The 20,405-nt window shown below is 39.2% G+C and overlaps 1 protein-coding gene across 1 annotated transcript in view; it reads right to left on the bottom strand.

The window, feature by feature from the left end:
• LOC128256640 (uncharacterized) overlaps positions 1-20,405 on the bottom strand; it is a 61,717-nt gene that overhangs the window by 10,668 nt on the left and 30,644 nt on the right. Inside the window, 4 exon segments of the mRNA XM_052987132.1 lie at positions 2,949-3,122; positions 4,794-4,900; positions 9,599-9,742; positions 9,898-10,190. Coding sequence (XP_052843092.1) covers positions 2,949-3,122; positions 4,794-4,900; positions 9,599-9,742; positions 9,898-10,190 — 718 coding nt within the window.

Below are 20,405 nucleotides of genomic sequence, written 5' to 3'. Positions count from 1 at the left end.
GAAAATGACTGTTTAGTCTGGGTAAAACTTTTGCCCCCTCCGCAAACACAGCACACATATCAAAAAGAGGAAAAGCGGAGCGAAAAAAAACATCAACTGACTGGTAATAATTTCGGCATATTAAAAAACTTTTTACTCGATGACTTTTGCATTTGTTTGGCATCCGGCCGTCGAAGTTTCGCCGACTGAATTTTTCTGCTGTGATGGCAGAAATATTTTTGGTATAGAGCAAAGAAATTAGGAATGTTGTTGTGGGCTGTATTTTTGACAGCCCAAGGAGCTGTGCAATAAACTGAAGTGATTTATAAAACAGCGGCAGCACGATAGGGAACTTTCTGCTGACTTGGCATCCGATTTGGAGCTGTAACTGGAGCTGCGGAACAGGTCGGGTTTTATGAACTGGATTTATGGCACATCTATACAAGGCTTAGGAGGATTATGTTGATTGTTTAGAAGTGGAGAGGTGTATGCTTGCAGAAACCCAATTATTTGATTATTGATATTGGAACTGAGGCACTTTGCGATGAGATATTCATGTTTATTTGTTTCTAATATTACAAATTAATGACAATCACCCAAATTTAAAATATACTTGTAGTTTTAAGACGAGGTCATACCGATTAGGTGTGGCTTATTTTTCATGGATTAAAATTTAATGTTGGTTACATGTGATTATTGATATTGGAACTGAATACTTTGTGCTGCTAAGTCCAGGGGAGATATTCTTGAATATTGTTATTACAAATAACATTATTTACTTATTGTTTAAAGTGGTAGTCATACCGATTCAGTTTGGCTTATTTCCTTAAATTAAAATTCGATTTTGGCTATATATCATAATTGGTCTTGGATCTGAATACTTTACGCTACAGAGTCCAGGAGAGATATTCTTTAATATTTTCATTTCATATTACATTTAATTTAATCCAAATATTATAATTTATTTGAAGTTTTAAAAGAGGTAGACAAACCTTTTAAGTGTGGTTTATTTTCCTTGGATAAAAATTAGATTTTGGCTTTTAAAAACCTACTGCCAACCTACACACAACACTTAAGCAACTTTACATGAGCAGTAAATACACTCACTCTCCTCTGCAGAAGTATGATTAGCTCCTTGGCAAAGGTCTGTTTGTCTAATCCTTTCCTGCAGACCGAAAGCAACTTAGACTTGCAAATTAATACACACTTAAGGGGGATTTTACCCCGGGTTGCCACCACTTTTCACCCCCATCCTTTTACTCAGCTGCGAACCTAACTCAAAGTTGGCAACTTTGACATGCGTCTGTCGTTTTCCCCTTTTAGTGTCCCTGCCATTGGACTTTTCAAAAGGTAAATATTCAAATTGAATCTATAAAAATAAATTGAATGTTGCTTATCTAATTCCAGCTTGCTGTTGCTTGATGTGCACGTGCTGTGCTGGGGAGCTCGGAATCGACGGTCCTGGGGAAATATGCTGACTCCAGAATTTGCACATCAAACAAGCTTAAAGATACTCGGCCACTTCTGCCGGCCATTTGCGCCGGGAATGTGCAAAGTGTTAAAAGCTGAAGGTTTTTCCCACCCAACCATTAAATCCCCATCGGGACAAGGGCGAGTAAGGAGCTTTGACCCATCCTCATTACCCCGAGTTCATGATAAAGCAAATATTTTGTCAAAGGTCATTTCGGTTAGGCAAATGTAAATTATACTTGTCGCGGCAAGGTAGATGTGGGCATTATTCCAAGAGGTATTTATGCCCACCTGGGTGAAGGCGGGAATGGTCATTAAATATTAAAGTTCTGATTTAAGCCAAAAAGGTTTGCAGACGGGCCTGCAAATGAGTTTGCATAAATGGCCAGAGGAGAATTCCTGAGTCAATACATTTTGTTCGAAGTTAAAATTTTTGACAGAAGTAAACCATTTCTTAAACTTCTTAAGAAGAAGATTTTCTAAAAGATATATTAGCGTTAAGAAAATACACATCCTAAACCTTTATCGCCATAAGTCAAGAGTATATAATTTGAAAGCTAAAATCCAAAAAAAAAGTTTTCCTACATCCTAAAAATTTTATTATTACATTTTTTCGAGAGGCTTTAATCATAGGAACTCTAAAAAGTTGTATCTGTTTTTGGTTGAGTATTTTATTAAATTTTGGCCATATCTAGTATTGTTATTAATTAAATTAAATGCTCGTTAATTCTCCAAGAAGCATTAAAAATCTCTGAGACTTACAAATTCAAGAAGTTAAAGGAAGAAAGCATTCAAGAGTGGGTGAAGTCGGTCCTCTCCTCAGACAATTTCATCATTTTGGCATTAATAATACAAGACAGCCATGACTTCAAGCATTTTCTCCGCCCTTCTTCGTCTCAACCGAGGGCAACCTCACTCAAAACGTAATCCTTTAGCCAATTTTCAACGGCACAAACACAAAACGAGTCACAGAAACAGGTTCTGATTCAGATTCTGGTTCTGGTTCAGAAAGTGACGAATATAGATACGGCGAATGGAAGCCGAGGACATGTCGCCAACGTTTTCCAGCAAATTGGTGCCAATTTTTGCGACGAGCGCTCTGTCAAATTGTCATTGTCAGCATGCCAAATGCATTGCAACAACACAACCGGTGGCAACAACAAAGTTTTTGGGCCAAATGTCGTTGAATTGTGTGGATTGTGCAATCGCCGTGCCAAAATGACAAATTACAGGGTGTTGCATTTAACACTAATTTCGTTTAAAAAAAGCGGTGATAAATGGAGGTGAAATAAATTTGCATAATAAAATAAACTTTTTTGTAACTGATTGTTTTATAAAATTGATGGAAAGGCAGAAAGGTTAGCCATAATTGAAATGATAGCTTTTAGATTCAGGTTGTTTCTAATGCAAAACTGATTGTAATGTATTAGCTTTAACATAAATTAACATAAACGAATTATCATTAATCACTTTAGTTGCGATAAAAAATTTCAAATTACCTTTGGCCATCCACAGCAAACTGTTCGTTCTGCAGATACAATTTAATGTACGGCTGGCGAGTGTGCAACTTATAGCGACAATTCAGGGCCCGAGGATACAGGCCAGGATACGCGGGCGATTGAACATAGCAGGTCTGGAGGCGACAATCCCGATACTCCCGTTCGCAGTAGGATCTGGAATATATATGTGTATGAAATCATTGAATTACAGGAATGGAAATATTTAATTTAATTTGTTTCAAATTGGTTAAATCACTCAGCCCCCCATAAATGTTTGGCTACCAGAAGGCATCCCAAATGATCCATAGAACTTTTCGGGTTCGTCTGCCCAGTCCTTTAACTGCGTCAAGGAAGCCAGAAAATTGTGTTCACTGATTTGGAAATTCCTCTTCCACTCGCCTCCCGTTATTCTCTTCCCTCAAATGTTCGTTTTTTTCGAGCTTGTAAAATTTTTGTTAAATTACAACAAGAGATTTTGTAAAATTTTATTCCTTGTGAGTTTGGCGCGTATAATTTTCAATTTGTTTAAGTAAAACAAACGGAAAATCATTCAAAGGCGAGGCTAGCGTAAATATGATTACCATTTTTATTCGTTTTTTCCCAAATCCCGTCCTTTTTCCTTGTCCCTCGACTCTTTGTCTTTGGCAATTTGCTTTGGTTTGGTTCCTCAATTGCGTTTGGGTTTGGCTTTGGTGTCGATGCGCGCGTGACCGCAAAATTAGCATAAAAATCATATTGGCCATGTGGGTGATAGGGAGCGGGAGTTCCACCATACCCAAAGGGGAGGTCCCGGTGGTCGCTTTTGATATGATCTTAAAGAGCATCTCCTGATGCCACTTAAAGAAGAAAAATATTGGCTATTGAATTCGTTTGAATGCGAGTAACGGCCCCACAAAGACAAAGCAATTCAATAAATTCTAGAGGTAATGTACTTTTTAGAGACGCATTAAAATGATTTTAGCAACCTCTCCTACTACTTAACTTTTCGATGAGCATTTTGTATATTTTTTAGAAATTATTCCCTTTTCAGTAAACCCACATTTTGCTCTGAAAACTCATGTAACTTTTGCTATATGCAAAAAACACAATTAAAAAGAATTTAAAAACAGCTTTTACGATATTATTTCTCCTTGAATTTCGTTCATTTCCAAAGTATTATCTGCCATTGCAATTTATTTGAGCAAAAAGCCTACTTGGAAACTTTATATTCTCCGACTTTTTCCTTGCCAACCATCTGTATGCATATGCACAAATATCATTCGAGTAAATCTAGCATATTCCGCCCCGCTTCGTTACTTGCTGCCAAATCTTTGCTTAAAACTTGCAACTTATTTTATTAAGATAAAAGTTAGACGGGCAGAGCCAAAGAAAAAATGGAAACTCCAAGAGAAGAGAATCAAATAAAATTTAATGTCTGCAAAGTTTTATTTTTGTCAGGGTTTTGGGTGGGTGGTGCCCTGCGAAATGAATTCTTCTCTTCGGTTTCAATTGCCGACTTTTTCAGCCATCCTTCAGGCGTAAAGCCCGCACGATTCTCCTCCCGCGAATTTTATGTTTGCCGCAGTGCAGAAAGCACAAGTAATTCAATTTAATGCGACCTTCTGTTGCCGGATTTTCTCTGCTGTTTTCTGACTCGTATATGATTATGAAATGCGCCAGCGAATCGGAGACAAGGGCCGCGTCTGAAGTGGCCCGTCAAAAATATGCCCCTTAGATCAATATTTCTGTAATAAAATTGAATTAACGCCCTGGCTATAAAAGAACGAAATCCCAAAAGCCACCAAAAAGAAAAGAGCCTCTTGGAAACCCATTCGATTACCCGTTTTCGGTAAGCCATTTACTCACCCTTGGACAACTTCGCCGCGACGATTTGGATATAATTCCGGATGTTGGCCGTATCGCAGATAGACTTCGGTTTGTTGTTCGGCGCGTGAATCGAATGTGAAGTAGGTCTGCAACGGGTAGATAGAGAAAAGTGCGGGATGAGTGGACAATGGCAGAAAAGCACGTATACGCAGTGTGAGCCCTCTTAACCCCTCCGACGGCCATTGTTGCTGATGAATTTTGTCAATTTCCCCCCTGCTTGGCTCGACGTCAGACAATTGCGTGTTTCGTCCTGCCGCCCCCTCTTCCGCCCCCTCTTCCGCCCCCTCTTCCGTCCGCTTTTCATTCCATGGCCTGCCACATGAAAATGTGCAATGTCATTTTCCCTGCCACCCACGCCCACGCTACACAACACTGTGAGTTTTCCCTGAGCCTCTGCCTTCCTGTTTGCCTGTTGTTCCCTTGCAACGGTTGCCTCATCAGCGCTAATGACGTGCTGCAGTGACGTAGGCAGTAGCCACGCCCTCTTTCGCCCCAGACCGCATCCATACGCCCAGCTGGAAATGGCCAAAAGAAATGAAGGCAGAACGGCAGAAAATAAAGGGGTTACAAAAGGGTAACGAACCAAGATGGCTGAAAAAATATATTTCTGAAAAATAATGCTTTAAAATAATCAGAGGTGGTAATTATTTATGAAGCCCCTTGCTTTAATCAATTTATTTATTTTGAAGTTATTTACAGATGAATAATAGTTTTCCATTTATTATTATCCAATTGAAGCAAAAAGTAAGACTATAAATGATTTATTTTGCAATTTTTTTACATTTGTATGGAATTTTTTTTTTAATTAAAAATAATTCTTTATTTTGTTTTGTTAAATATGTGTAAATTATCTTAATTTTTGTAAATTTTCAAATTCTGGCACCGAGGAGAAATCAAAATGTGCACTGTGTTTACACATTCTCGAATTGCACAATTTTCAATTAGTGCTTACTTAATTTTATAAAACACTAGTTATTCAAACAGTCAAAAGAGATTTGTTCTACATCAGTTACCAACTCGATAAGCTAAACAAAAACAATGATTATTGCCCATTTGAGAGCTTTGATTCGATTTGCCTGCTTATCGAATTTATGCGCCATCCCCAAAAAACAACATTCATTTCAATTACGAATATCGAAGTCGAAATTATCGAAAGACAGCCGCAAAAGCGATTTCCGTATTCGTCCCCCAATTCCACCTGCCGCAAAATCAACGTCATGGTTATCAATTCACCCCGTTCCCAAATAGCTCCACCGGCCTTGATGGCCACATAAACCTCGTTGGCCATTCTCCACCGGGGGTCTTTCAGGGGGATTGTGCAGGGTGATCGGTAACGGGAATGGGATTGGTTTGGGGGCAGGGAGTGGCGTAATGCACATGTCAATATTAAATGCGTTACCGGCGTCAATGACGTTAGCGCCACTTAACGATGTGAACAATGGCAGAGGCAGGCTCGTTTCGATTTATCCAGATGCTGCTCACGTGGATACCTATCCGCTCAGCCACCCTGAAAATATTTCCCATGGCGGCAGCCCCCTTCTCGTATCTATAGATACGGATATGTTGGAGTTTACACAGGAAAAAAACGTTAAGGGATTTTCTAACAGAAACTACATTAACAGATTTATCATTTAAGATTGTCTCATCTTACTTATATTATCATAAAAACAAGTTTGTTCAGTTACCTATACAATCTGTTCATTATTGACATAGCTTAATTTGAACTGAAAACATTTGATTTACATTTATAATTCTCAAATGATATTAGTGCAGTTTTTCAAAATATTTTCAATAAATACAGAAGTTTCCAGTTTAAAAAAGAAATCCAATATTTGTTAATATATAATGTTTTTCATCATTAAAAAATTCTTATGTAATGATAAATTGTACAGTTGATACCAAATTTAAATGCATATAATATTTTCAAAAGTGAAATTAGAAAATTTGGTTGTATTAATTCACTATTGGTGTAATAAAATTAAAACCAATTTGTTTTAATTATTCATGTTACAAAAAATAAAGTGAAAAAAAGCAAACCTCTTTCATAAATATTCAACTTATCACTGTGGAGACTTGGAATGAACGAACATTTTCAAAAGTGGAGCTCCGCTGATTCCGATTCGCATGATGACGAGGATAATAACGATGGCATTGGAGATGATGTCCCCGGTCGTCCTACCGTTAATGTCCTGACAAATTTGCGCTCGAATAAATTAAAATTTCAAACTGATTTGTTGCCGCCTGCTCTTTGGCGTCCCGTTTTTGTGAAATTATTTTTGATTTATTTCGGGTGGAATTTATGTTAATGCGAATGCGAAATTATTTCGTTTCTTCTGCCGCCACTGGCCGATGCTGTCCCTCATTAAATCGTGTTATTACATTGCCAGAGCTGTCGCTTATTTTTATTTATTACCGAATGGGAAGCCCCTAGACCCCTGACCCCTGACCTCCTCGCCAAACCGACGCACTCGCTCCGAATAAGTGGCAAAAAGTTGCCGTCTGCTTGGCGAAAAACAAAAAGCGAGAAAGAATACAAAGCGCAGCATCCGCCAACTTTCAACTTGCAACTTCCAGCGGGCTTGGAGAGTTTTCATAAATATTTATGACTCCATTAAGGTGTGCATAAGACACACTCTGGAGGGTGTCCTGCCGGAGGACCCCCCACTCCCCCACCCCCGCCAGCTTGTCTGCTCCGGCGCTCGGAGCACCATTCATGGCTTTAGTCGGTTGTGCTGTTTGTGTTTGCACATCCCTGCAACTTGTTGTAAGCCGGGCCATAAAGCCAATCGCCTGCATTGACTACGCACTGCGAAAAGAGGGATCGGGGCAACTATTTTGCTTTGGGATTGAATGGAACAGGAAGGCTTGAATGGAGCTATGGATTCATGTACAGAGGACGTGATTTTGAAGGTTATATCATTATGATGGAACGGTGGAGATTGGAGATTTGTTTGGCAATTGGCATGTGCAAATCCCATCCCATTCCAATAGGAATTTCCAATAAGCTGTTTAGATTTTTGGGTAAATATGGTCAAGGAGAAAAGTAGTTAGAGCAAGTTCAAGAATCTTTAATTTGTTATTCCTGAGATGCAAGAGTTGCCTTTCTTCATCCTTTAAAAACATTCGTCAAAAATAACTATTATGCAACCTTTCCGGCTAGTAATACGCTTTATTGTCTTATTTTTATTTTGGTATAATTCCCCTCCATCTGTTACCATTTGCAAAGCATGCATTTTTCAAGATCTTCCTTCCGCCGTCCCAAAAAAAAACTCCATTATAAATATTGAAATTCTTTATGTGACATAAAGAAGTTATCTTTCATTTTATAAATGCAAATACCGCATCAAAAACGGGGCAGCCAAGCAGTTGACGAAAAAGAAAAACAAAAAATAGTGAGGAAAATCAGAGGGAAAATAGCAACGAAAAGCGAACGGGGGCAAAGCTAAATAGAATTCAAGTTGTGAACTGAAAATTCACATAGATATGCGTCTCTATATATAATCTGGTGTGTAAATATATATCAGCAGAAGGAGACTGACGGCGCCAGCCAGCCAAAAAGGATGCAGGAGACAGGACACGCCGACAGACGGAGGCCAGACAACGGTGCAGTCCACCCACGCTCGACGCTCGACCCACTCCTGTATAATGCATGCAAAAATACAAAAAACGGAAAAATAAATATGGGCGAAATAGAAAAAATAAGCACACACACTGGCCCACCAGCCACCAGCCGGAGTATCTGTGTGTATAACTCTCGCTAAGTGCGAAAGTGAGTTGCATAGATGCAGCCGAGCAGATAGAGCAACATGGGTCAGGACATGCCAGCAGCCAAGCCAGCAGGGAGCCAAATGGGGTGCCCCGGCAAAAGTGGAGGGACAGGGTTCGGGGTCGGGGTACGGGGTTCGGGGTACGGGGTTCGGGGCTGCCAGAGTGAAAAGGGCGAAGACAGGCAGTCAAGACTGGTGTGCTGTAATATTTTCCTTAAATTATGTGATAAATATAAATATACAGACATTTATATACACACACTGGACGAATTCTTGGCAGGTATTTGAAAAATTGTAACTGGCTAGCTGAACTTACTTAATAAACAACCAATGCAAGTTCTTAATAAAGAATTTAAGAGCGCGATAACATTTTTAAAGTATTTATAACTTAGGTAAAGGTATTTAGGTAAGGTATAGCATAAATCCATTAAAAACACTGTTATGGTGTGTTTGATCATTGTATTTGTGATCATTTTATTTCATAATTTAAAACAACAAGTCTAGCACACCAAATATTATCACTTTCTTCTGAACATACTCGCTTGAAACATGGGTAACATATGCAATTAATATTTCAATATTTGGATACTGAAATAATCGCTAATTAAGTTTGATCATACATATAAACTTATACATTTAATCACAAAATGTGAATATTATATGTATGGTTCCTAAAAAAATGAAAATAAAGCAGAAATGAGTATGTTGAAAAAGAAATTAGCATTTGAATGTAAAGTAAGCAAAAATTTGTCTTGTAACATATTTTTCTTCGTGCAGAATTATATCTAAAGCCCTAGAAATATGCAAGGAACCAGGACAAGGGGACTTTTGTTTATTAGTGTAAGTGGCAAGACTCTGGCGACAGAAGACAATAGACGGCAGGAGTTCAAGGATGCCTGGCTTTGTTGCTCCGCCAGTAATTGGAATTCTCTTCTGGCTGGGGCACAAAAATGAAAAGTCCCACCGAGAGATCCCGACTAAGATGACAAGTGAAAGAAAGTGTCCGGGAAGGCTCACCTGATCCGTAAAGTTGTCCGTGTGGAAGAGCACCTTCACGTAGCTGGTCTCGCTGATGAATGTCTGAGGCTGCTCCGCCTCCCCGCAGAACATTCCGGGCTCCCTGCGATTGGAGACATCCGTCTTGGCGTTGCCATCAACAATCTGCAACAATGGAGAGCAGGCAAACTCAATTCAGTTGGCGATGTGTGTGTATGTCGTGCGTGTGTGGCATATGTCATCGCTTAGCCGGCGATATAAATTAGCTGCGACATGGGGAGGAGATAAATCAAGAGCTGGTGGCCAGTGGCCACACCCACCTGCAAATAGCCTCCCTCGCAGTGGGTGGCATTGAGCAGCTGACCCACTTTGAACTTCTTGAACCGCAGGCGCAGCACAAAGTCCCGGGGCGCCCCCTTCAGCGTTCTAAAGCGGTACCAGCACGTCAGCGGGCGGCCCACGTTCTGGTTGCTGACCTCCGGCGAGCTGATGTCCTCGAAAATGTCCACCGTCTTGTTGCAGTGGTCCCGCGACACGTCCGACGAGCTGCCACTCCCACCGCCCCCGCCGCCGCCGCCTCCGCCGCCACTACCTCCACCGCTGCCACTGCCACCTGAAACAAAACAGAAATTAAGTTAATGAGTTAGAGGTATTTAAGACAGAGAGTTCAAAGGAACCACACTTTGTGTCATTCACGTACATTCTAACTACAGTGGTGAGTTAAAGCAAAGATAGTTACCATAGCCTTGTTTAAATAGGCATATTACTATTTTGTACTATTTTAGTTAACCATATATTATATAGTCAATGTTTACAAAAATATAACAACGATATTATTCTGAACAAACAGAATTATTGAAATAATATTAAGAACTTCCAAAACTATAAGTTTTTTAAATCATAGACCATATAACTACATAAGCAAAATATATTTTAAGCAACAGTAGAGTAAGGCAGCTTATATAGATTTTTAATAATTAAAGTAAAAACCCCTTTTTCCCTCCCATCTTTTAAAACTTATTTGCTATCTAAGCAACCAGAAATATTGTCTTGCTAATTCAAAATCACTCTTCACTATTTATTGATTTAAACACCCAAAATTAACTAGTTAAGGACAAAAACTCCTCAAATATTTAATTTTTTTTAAGTCCAGTTTTCCGACCAACTGCAATTACATGGTTTAGACAATGGGAACATAGATGTAAAAACAGAGTAATCCACATTCAGACTGATATGAATCTTGTTGATGAACTCACATATTAGCTAACAATGGGACACTCTCTTAGACTTTTATCTGCCATTTTGGGCTTGTGGCGACCTAGAGTCGTGCTCTTGATCCAAGTTTAGATATCATGTGTTGTGCTTTTTGCTAATCTCAGCGCATCTTAAGTTACTTTCATGTGGGCATGCTAAACCGCAGGACTGGACTTATTAATCTCCAGCCACCGCTTACCTCTACTTTAATCTGGAGGAGCAAAAAAAAACAGCTCAGAGCTCCTGCGGCCGTTTCTATTCATTGTGCTTAATTTATACAGCGAAATGCATAAATGACAAAAGGACATTGTGCTGAATTTGTAATTCAAGTCTGGCTGTTAACAATGCCACCCCCTCACGGTCTTCAATTCTAGGGGACGGGGACTCCTCCCCACATGCAAAAGACTCAGACAGCGTTGTCCCTGACTGTGACAAAGACCAAAAAGAGAGAGAAGGTCCTGCCACGCCCCCCCCCCCCCCCAGTCGCTAGCGCCCACTTTAGTAGTCAAGGCGCGTAAAATTTTGAGGAGAACACTGAGAGAAGAGGAGAGCACTGAAAACTGAAAACTGAAAAGATGTAGGGGGATTCGTGCCGAGAGCCGAGTTATCGCGTCGAGTGTTTGTGTGGTCTGCCTTATAAATTACCCCAAAAGGCGAGTGCAAGTCCTTGCCAAGGATCTTTTCGCCTATAATGCAAAAATATTCTTGTGCTCAACTTTTTAATCAGAGAAGCGAACTTGTTGGGTTCGTGGGAGTTGGCAAACAAGAAGGTTACGTGACCAACATTTTTTGTTTCTCCACTTTTCCCTCAGTTTGCATTCCTCTGATTGTTTTGCTGTTTTTCTTATTATTTGCCTAACTTTCTGCCGCGGTTCCTTAGTTAAATTATGAATGATAAATGTGAGCGGAATACAGGAATTTTATTGGGTACAGTTGGATATAAAGAGTGTTGGCAAATGCGATTTACAACCGCATTTACAGCCTCAGTTTCATTGAGTGCTTAGCGTAATTATAGTCAACCGAAGGAATATCCACTTCAAGGATATCCTTAGCAGGTCCCTCTAATTGAATCGGAGACTTAATTAATATGAGTAAGGCTTTTTGCTTTTCATGCCCAGGCCCCCCGCAACGACATCAAAAAGGATTTAATTAAATGAAATATCATACACTTCGGTTAGCTTTAAGCTAAGCAGGGGGGGAACCACAAGGGGAGTTGGGCCAAGGATATCGCTTCAAAGGGTCGCTTTTGTGCAAATCGATACACGCGAGCGTACATCAGAATTTTGACGAAACGCAATCAGCTTAGCTGCAGGCAAACCCACGGAACCACCCATCCGGAACCACTGGAACCGCCAGCCAATATCGCCACCGCCCGCGCGGCATGTGGTCCGGAGCTTAACAAGGATCCCCATCCTGTCCTGTGGGTTTCTTAAGCTGAAATCAAGAAGGATTACGGGGGTCGACTGGGAGGCAACACTTTGGGGGGCTGCCTGGCTGATGGGAATCGCCGAAGGCGACAGGCGAGATGGCGTCTAACAAATCTGTTTAATTTATCAACGGCGTTTCATTATGTAATACACATTCTATGGAAATGCCCCCCACTGTGCTGCCTCAATTTCGCCTTTGCGCCTTCCTGTCTTGTCGAAGATAAACGCGAATATTGTAGCTTCAAATTCAGCTTTTGGTAATTAGTGGTGGACTGAGAAAGTTTGGAGCGAATGGCATATTAAATTGGAGAGACTTTGGCGCTTCCTGTTAAACATTCGAAAGTGAAATTTAAAGTGGGTAAGTCTAATCGTTATTTCATATTATAAAATATGTTTTTAGGTTCCGACTGCTATTTATATTTAATTTATAATAATAAATGACAAAATTCTTGAATTAAAAACTTTACTGTTCTCCCGAAAAATAAATCATTCCACATTATATGTACGTTCAATCCCCAAGGCTAATTTTCCTTGGCATCCCATAAATAACTCCAGTTCCATTGCCGTGCATTGCATTCCCAAATGTCCGATGAAAGCGTTGATGAAAGATCTTTTAAAGTTTTTACGGTCTTTGGCAAAAAAAAACAAACCATCAGTCAGCCGAGGCCTTTGGCCTCGTCAGCAGTTGCAGCTCAAGAAGAAAGCAGACTGAGAGCCATGATTTAAACACTCGCCAAGTGCCAGACGGCAAAGTCCAACTGGTGGCACTCACTCACTTGTTAAGCCTTAAGTCGGCTCACAGCCCCAGTCCCTCTACTCCTCTTCATCCTGCTGCTCCTCACTTGACTTCACCCTTGCCCTCGTACTCCGCTGGTGCTTGGATCCTTCGTTCTTTGGTCCTTAATCTTCGTCCTGTAAAGTTCACACAACTATTGTCACATGCGATACACCCACTCAATGGGTTACAAGCCCATTGAGTAGTTGAAGTTGGGGACAGAATAGCAACAACGACTGGAAAACAATATCTAGTAGTCAGAGTACAGAGAGAAAAACTCTAGCATAAAAATTGGTAAAATGACATTAATCACGTAAATTATTTAAACAAACAAGTTGAAATTTTTAATTAATTTAATTGTTTTAATTTGTTTCACTCATGTTTATCATGTTTAACAACTACCAAATTTGCATTCAGGTAGAAGTTAAGATTAAGAAGTGCAATCCATTTACTTGGAAATTTGTTTTCAGGGATCAAATTTTGATAGTCCTTAAAGTACATTTCGTTTTTGATGACTTTTGCTCTGCGTGTAAACTAGAGTTTAGGTTTTCCTTTTAGCCCCCTTTTAACGCTTTTTAGCCTTCAGGCGGATTCTGGCTTATCGATTAGATGCGCTCGGGCGATTTGCGGAGCAGGAAACGCTAGTGGACTCAAATCTCCTTTTCTGTTTGTCTCCGCCTGGCTCCTGGTGCAGCTTAAAGGAAAGCTGGGGAAAACGCTGAAAGTCGCTGGTCCTTTGCATACTCCCGCCACTTCCTTGCCTGATTGTCGCTGTCCTTGGCCACATGTTGATATATTGTCAACAGACGCACATCGCATTTGTCTCCGTCTTCCCTTGGCTTTTCCTATGTGGGTGGGGCCCGGTCCGCCTACCGACCCCTGTATGTCCTTTTTTGATAAAGGTTGACAAGCGCTACACCCAGTCCCAGTCCCAGCCCCAGTCCCAGTCCCTCCTTCTACCGCCCTTGTCAACCGCCATTGAGGCCGTGCCGTGGCAGACATGAAAATCGATTATGAAAATCGTTTGTTCAACATTTTTCACGCAGATACGCAGCAGCAGTTGAGAAAAGCGGATGGGGAAAACGGGGAAAAACGGGGGAAAGTGCGGCGGACAGATCGAGAGCTTTTCAGTTGTCGCTGCCGCCTCGTAGATTTCTCTTTTTTGCATTTGCATAAATATTTTAATAGAATTTTCGTCCCTAAAGCGGCTTTCACTATTTTGCAGCTGAGACTGCTCCCACCCATCCCCATGTCTCTCATAAAGATTGATGTTTAATGCGGGGCCCTGAAAAAAGGGACGAATGGAATGAAATGAAATTGACTTATTCAAATAAGTGATTTACCACTTGACGACAACGAGGAACCCAAAAACTCGTAAAATACGGCAACAACAAGGAATTTGCATTAAATTGGAAAAGGAACTGCCAAACAGCAGCACTCAAAAATTGTTCGGAAGCTTACGTTTTGGCCATCAAAAATTGAAGTGGGTCTTCTCAGGGAAATAAATGCCAAGGTTTGATTGGACGAAATGTGTGAGGAAATCTATCTATTGACATATTAAATTAATACGGATGTTAAAGGGTCAAGGGTCACGTGGAATCCTTTTCGGGTAATAACCGATTGACCTTCATCACTCAAAAGTTGAAATATGTTTACAGAAAGTTGTTCTTGCCTTAAACTAAAATTGCTGACTGGTTTATATTTTGTATAAGCTAATAATTAATTGAATTAATATTTTGCTTTAAATATTTTTAGTTTTCCTTCAATGTTTGGCTTAATTAAAATTATGTAGAAATGTATTCCATTTGATTTCATGGGATAAGTGAGAAGTTTAGCCAACTAAAGGGCTATACCAGTGTAACCCATGAAAAAAAGGAACTTTTTGGATTTTTTTTTAATAATGTTTCATAATATAATGTTTTGATATTTGCACATAATAAGGTAAGTTTTCAGCTTTAATTAAAGGTTTTTGTTTTGCAAAATAACGGGCCTGTGGGCTGTCTGCCGAGGCTCTTAAAAAAAAAAGTACTGCGGTCATGATTCAGTTTAAACCAGTGACTGAAATCGAAAAATTCAAAAAGATTATGAAAGCTAAATATATTTCCCCACAATGACCTACAATCTTCAAAAAGCATCATATATTAACAAAATCGCTTTTGAAAAAAAACCGTTTTTGGGAAAAAAAAAAGTAATTTTAAAATTTCCGCACGACCTTGCCGCTTTCACAGGATATTTTTAATTTAAATCTTTACTTTATGCCAGCACACAGAAAAGATACATATAATAGTATGGAATCCCTTCAAGTTGCCTTGAACGATTTTCCTTTTCATGAAAGTTAAATAAATTTCTTTTGAGGCGTTTATCTGTTCTTTGGTTCTTTTTGTTGGCTTGTCCACTTCGGGGATATACGATTATCCATCAACACTTGGCTACAATGCCTCCTTCCCTTGCCTCCTTAAATTTTTGCAGTCAAATGAATATAAATGACCTGACGCTTTAAATACTAATAGCCAGCAAATTCTCTCTTATCAGAGCAAAAACATTTCTCAACATTTTTCCCGTCACTTTTTATCTCAATAGCTGTTCTTGTTCTTTTTTTTGCATTCTTTTGTGGGCAAAGAAAAAACTTCTGAACAAGACAATTTGTTAAAAAGAAAAGCTAAGGAAAAAACTCCCCAGATCCCCTGCGGGTGCTCCGACTGTCGTTGATAGATTAACTGTAACGGTGATGGATCATTTACTTAAATTATTAAAATTGCCTACTCAAATTTCACACCCAAATGGAGAGTAAAGTTATTCCCTACACCAGTCGGTGAATGATTCACAGACTCGCTGACAGACTGATTGAATGCCCAATGATGGGTTGATGGGAGCAGGGAATTTCGAGGGGAAAAAGGCAACACTTTGAGGTAAATTCGCATCCTAAGCCGAACAAATCTGTCAGAACCAAATAACTGCAAAAACAAAACTCAAACTCAAGCGATAACAAAAATAAAATATAGCCGAAAATACTTTTCGAGAGCTCAATGTCACTATACTCTGCTAAAAAGGGGTAAAGAGAATGTGTCCCAGCCTTAAAATAAAATTGGTTAAAGCTCAAAAAAAAATCAATAGCAATGAATTTATAAATAATTGCGAAGGTTACTGTTTACCCCTGTCTTATAACTTATTGTCTTTTATATGTAAAGTAAAATATGCAAACATTCTCTTATTTTTGGAGTCTTTTTTAATTAAATTGTTTGTCTGACAAATTACTGCATAATATTTTTTGTAAAAAAAACCTTTAAATTCAACTATATTTTTTGAAAATCTTGACAAAAAATGTATGTAGTCCTTTTTAAGAGTATTCATGTTGTCTAAGTCAGTGAGTACGTTTTCTTCTACCACGCTATTCCTCTGTTTTGTGATAATATTATCAACATGAAAATCCATTAAAAAGTTTTCTCGTTCGCATTTCAGTTTTCGGCCAGTTTTTGGTTGAAATATTTTCGCAGTCAAAGTCTGTGTATCGGCTTACTTTGCTCTTTAGATCCTCTTTCCATCGTTTCTCTTCCGTTTCTTTTCTTTTTTTGGGTGTCCTTTGCGCAAAGACTTGCTTGCCGGGGTCACTTTGTGCTGCGATGCGTAAAAGTTTCTCTCCATTTTTTTATACAGACTTTATTTGCCAGACCTGAGGGCCATATTTGTGCGACGACCTTTTACACTTTTTATGCTGATTTCTGCAGAATTTCCCTGTTTTTCTCCTCGGGCGGGGAAACCATTTTTTGACATTTCATGATTTTTGTACGTTTTTTTGGTGGGTGTCAACTCGAAAAAAAAATCTCAGATTGAGACTTGGTGTTTTCCTTCATTAGTTAAATAGCCATGGTCTAGGCCAACAGACTGCCGGGGGCTATTTATTCAACTTCCTGGGCCAATGAAGGGTTCAGTTGGAAATTTCAGCATTGATTTAAATTTTAAATACAGGAAAGGTTGGGAAAACTCTCATCAGAGTGAGCACACAATATTTGTACCTGAGGCGAATTTGCACGAATTCATTCATTGTATCGAATGTGCCAAGAGCAGAACACCCCGAACGTCAATCTTATGGAGAAGAGTCAGAAGCAGGAAACTTCACAATTCTGGTTGGAATAAGGGGTGAAAAGTGAGGACGGAACTTGAGTTCCCCTTTGACAAGTTGATCAAAACTGGTTGCTAATGCAGGAAGTAATTCAAAATAAAATGAAATTCAAGGTAGAACAAATGTCTGTATTGCTTAAATCAGGGACAAAGAACATAAATTGTAGGCAACACATCATGCTTTGTTTTTTTTTTAACAGCAAAGGATGTTGTAAAATAATAAGCTTGTAAGCTGAAAGACAATTTATCATATTGATTTTTAATGAAAATCTTTTAAACTTTCCTCTTGAAATATTTACAGCCCCAAAAACAAGCTGTAAGCCGGCTTCCCTTAGCTATCTACACAAATCTGTAAGCAAAGGGTGCAAATCCTCCTTTGTTGGCAAACTCCCTGCCTTCAACTCTGTACACAATTCCCTAATCTGCCCTAAATCGCATTATAAATATTAAAAACATTCCCTCCCCCTTTCGTTCGTGCCAGACCCATTTGCCATGATTAATTACAAGGTATCAGTACAATTTTGTTATCCCATCAATTTCAGGCAACTTTGGCAACGTTTTCCCGCAAAAACCCTGCCCTTTCCGAGGCTCCCTCTTCCCCAAAAAAGTAACGAACAATTTTCAATAAGCAGCAGCAACGGAGAGCAAAAACCGCATCTTGCTTCCAGCCAAAGTCGTAGCCTAATCCCCCCAATCAATCTGTTGACCTTCAACCCAGAATGGCTTACACATACACAAAAACCCTGCCGTACATATAACGAACTTAGTCAGGCATGAAAACGTTTTCCCATTTGGCAGCAATTAAAGAGCTTCAAATGAATTTATATACACGTCCATAAATTAAACGAGTCCTGGCTCCTACCGCTCTTCATTCATTTCATTTAAGTTAATTAGATTCAATAATTTTGAGGCCTAAAGCATAGAAATGCCGCACAGCCCGACTATCCGAAGAGCCCTAAGTCGGAATGGCTGCTGCGTGCCCAAAATTTCTAAATAGCCAACATAAATTGAGATTTATATGGGCGCTTAGGTGGCCATCATGGCCTGGTCCTTGGCCCTTCTCGCCGGTCTTGGCCCTCATCCTGATATCGCTCATGGTCCTGGAGCAATTGAAATTTGCCAATTTCGTATATTTTTATGTGCATGCACTAAAAGTGAAAATTTAACGTGCCTATTAAGGGACGAAATGTTATGTCTATTGGTGTGCTCTGTAATTATCTTTGATGAGGGTATACTATTTCGACGAAATTGGCTTGCTTGAAAAAAAATCGATCATTTTGGAAATGAGTAACAGACAGATCCTTTAGTATTCTTTTTCATTTCATTATTTTTAATTTAAAAAGTACAATTAAAGCATTTTGAGTAGTGATTATAACAAGATTTTTTATAAACATGTAAACAGCAGTTTGCATACTAAGACAAGCACTTGTAATATATGTTTGATATTTGACATTTTATTTTTCTCGAAATGTCTTCAATTTGTCTAAATATATTACTTAAAACGTGTTAATATATATCTTTAAGTTTTGATATATAAATATATTATTTTATCGAATTTAAACTTAAACTCCATCCTCTTCACAATGAAAATGGCCCGCATTTTTCCATGCCTATCCATTTTTTGTGTGGACTTTTCAGACCGGAAATCCAAAAAGTTGATGGATAAAGCACAAAAAGAGAGATAAAAATTGGCTCCGTATATTAAACGCTGCGGAAATTGTTTCATCAATTTGTTAATAAAACGCACATACGGGCGGCCAAAGAGGGAAAGAGTAAAAGAGACAGATAAATGTGGGACAGAGGCAGAGACAAACGTTTGACTTAATAAAATAAATTGTATAAATTGAAGTCTGTCATTTTGAGATTCCCAGGCGTAACATCACAGCCCCTCACATAAAACATAACAAATTGCATGAAATTTACGTGTGTGCGCGTGTGTGTCTGTGTGTGTGTACATGTGGGGAAGCCCCCGGACAACCCCCGGAAAATTGTCATGCATGGCATGAACAACTCGACTCGACTCGACTCCCCAGTAAAATGGCAACTGGAGGAGCAACAAATTTCTAGGCCTCGAGTCCGAATGGCAAAAGACAATCGAGTCAGTCGCAGGCGCCACACACACACATTTGCTCCTCTGTTCGTGGCACTTGCTCCTTTAGTTGTATGTGTGTGCGTCGGTGTCCTAGCCACATCCTGTTGTTGGCCCTATTCCTGACACACGAACTCAAGCAGCAAAACACTGGGTTCAGATCACTTGGGTGAAGATGTTGCCAGGCGGCAAGATTGAGTTGTCTTCTTGTTGAAACAGAGTGGTTTTCTAGCCGGAAAGAGGTATCCCAAAACGCAATAAAGAGGCTTAGGTGCTTAAAATAAATATTTTCTTTAATGAAAGTATGAACTTATTAAAATTTTAGCAGGAGCCTAATAACTTTATAATCAAAATCGTTGTTTTATATGAATTTTCCTGTGTTATTGCACAGTAAACTTATCTCAAATTAAATAGATTTAAGCGCCCAAATTTATTTAAGGTCGAGCATAAGTTAACAATTAAAGTTCCTAAAGGCCTTTTAAGTGAAATCCCAGACACCAAAACACGTTTTTTGTTTGAAAATAATTTGAATGGTAACTTATTTTTTCCTCAAATACGCAAAAAAAAAATAAAATACTTAACATCATTTATATGTATATGCTTTAAGCCTAATGTTAAACTCCCGATTAATTGACGTCGATAGGAATGATTTATAAAGATAGATGCACCTAATTCTCACGCACATGGACGATGTTTTCAAGTTGATATCTTTTATAAATCAACTTTATTCCTGCCCATCAATCGACCCGGCATAGATAGACTATTTTTACGGATATTTCAGCTATCTTCCCTCCATCGGGACATGCTGAGATAATAAAACTTATAGCAGACAATTTAAGGCTCAGGCAAAAAAAATGGGAGCAACGGCAAAAGCGGGGGCTAAGTAAACTGAAATGGACTCGCAAGACTCACGTGCAGATAAAAATAACGGCAGGAAAATGACAAAGGCAGCATGAGAAGCCACGTGGAGAAATGGAGAGATAGAAAGTGGAAAGTTGAGAGGGAGAAAGCAGAGAACAACAACAATGGATGCGAAGAACAAATACAAGGAAAGGCACGAGCTTGCAATTTAATACGCAGATAAACACACACAAAGAAAACAGTCAAGTGGGGGAGTGGAAAACACTCACTGGGAAAAATCGCTGATTGAATGAAAAAGTATCT

The sequence above is a fragment of the Drosophila gunungcola genome, assembly GCF_025200985.1.
Source record: "Drosophila gunungcola strain Sukarami chromosome 2R unlocalized genomic scaffold, Dgunungcola_SK_2 000027F, whole genome shotgun sequence".
Taxonomy (NCBI): domain Eukaryota; kingdom Metazoa; phylum Arthropoda; class Insecta; order Diptera; family Drosophilidae; genus Drosophila; species Drosophila gunungcola.
This window is presented reverse-complemented; position numbering and strand designations above follow the sequence as displayed.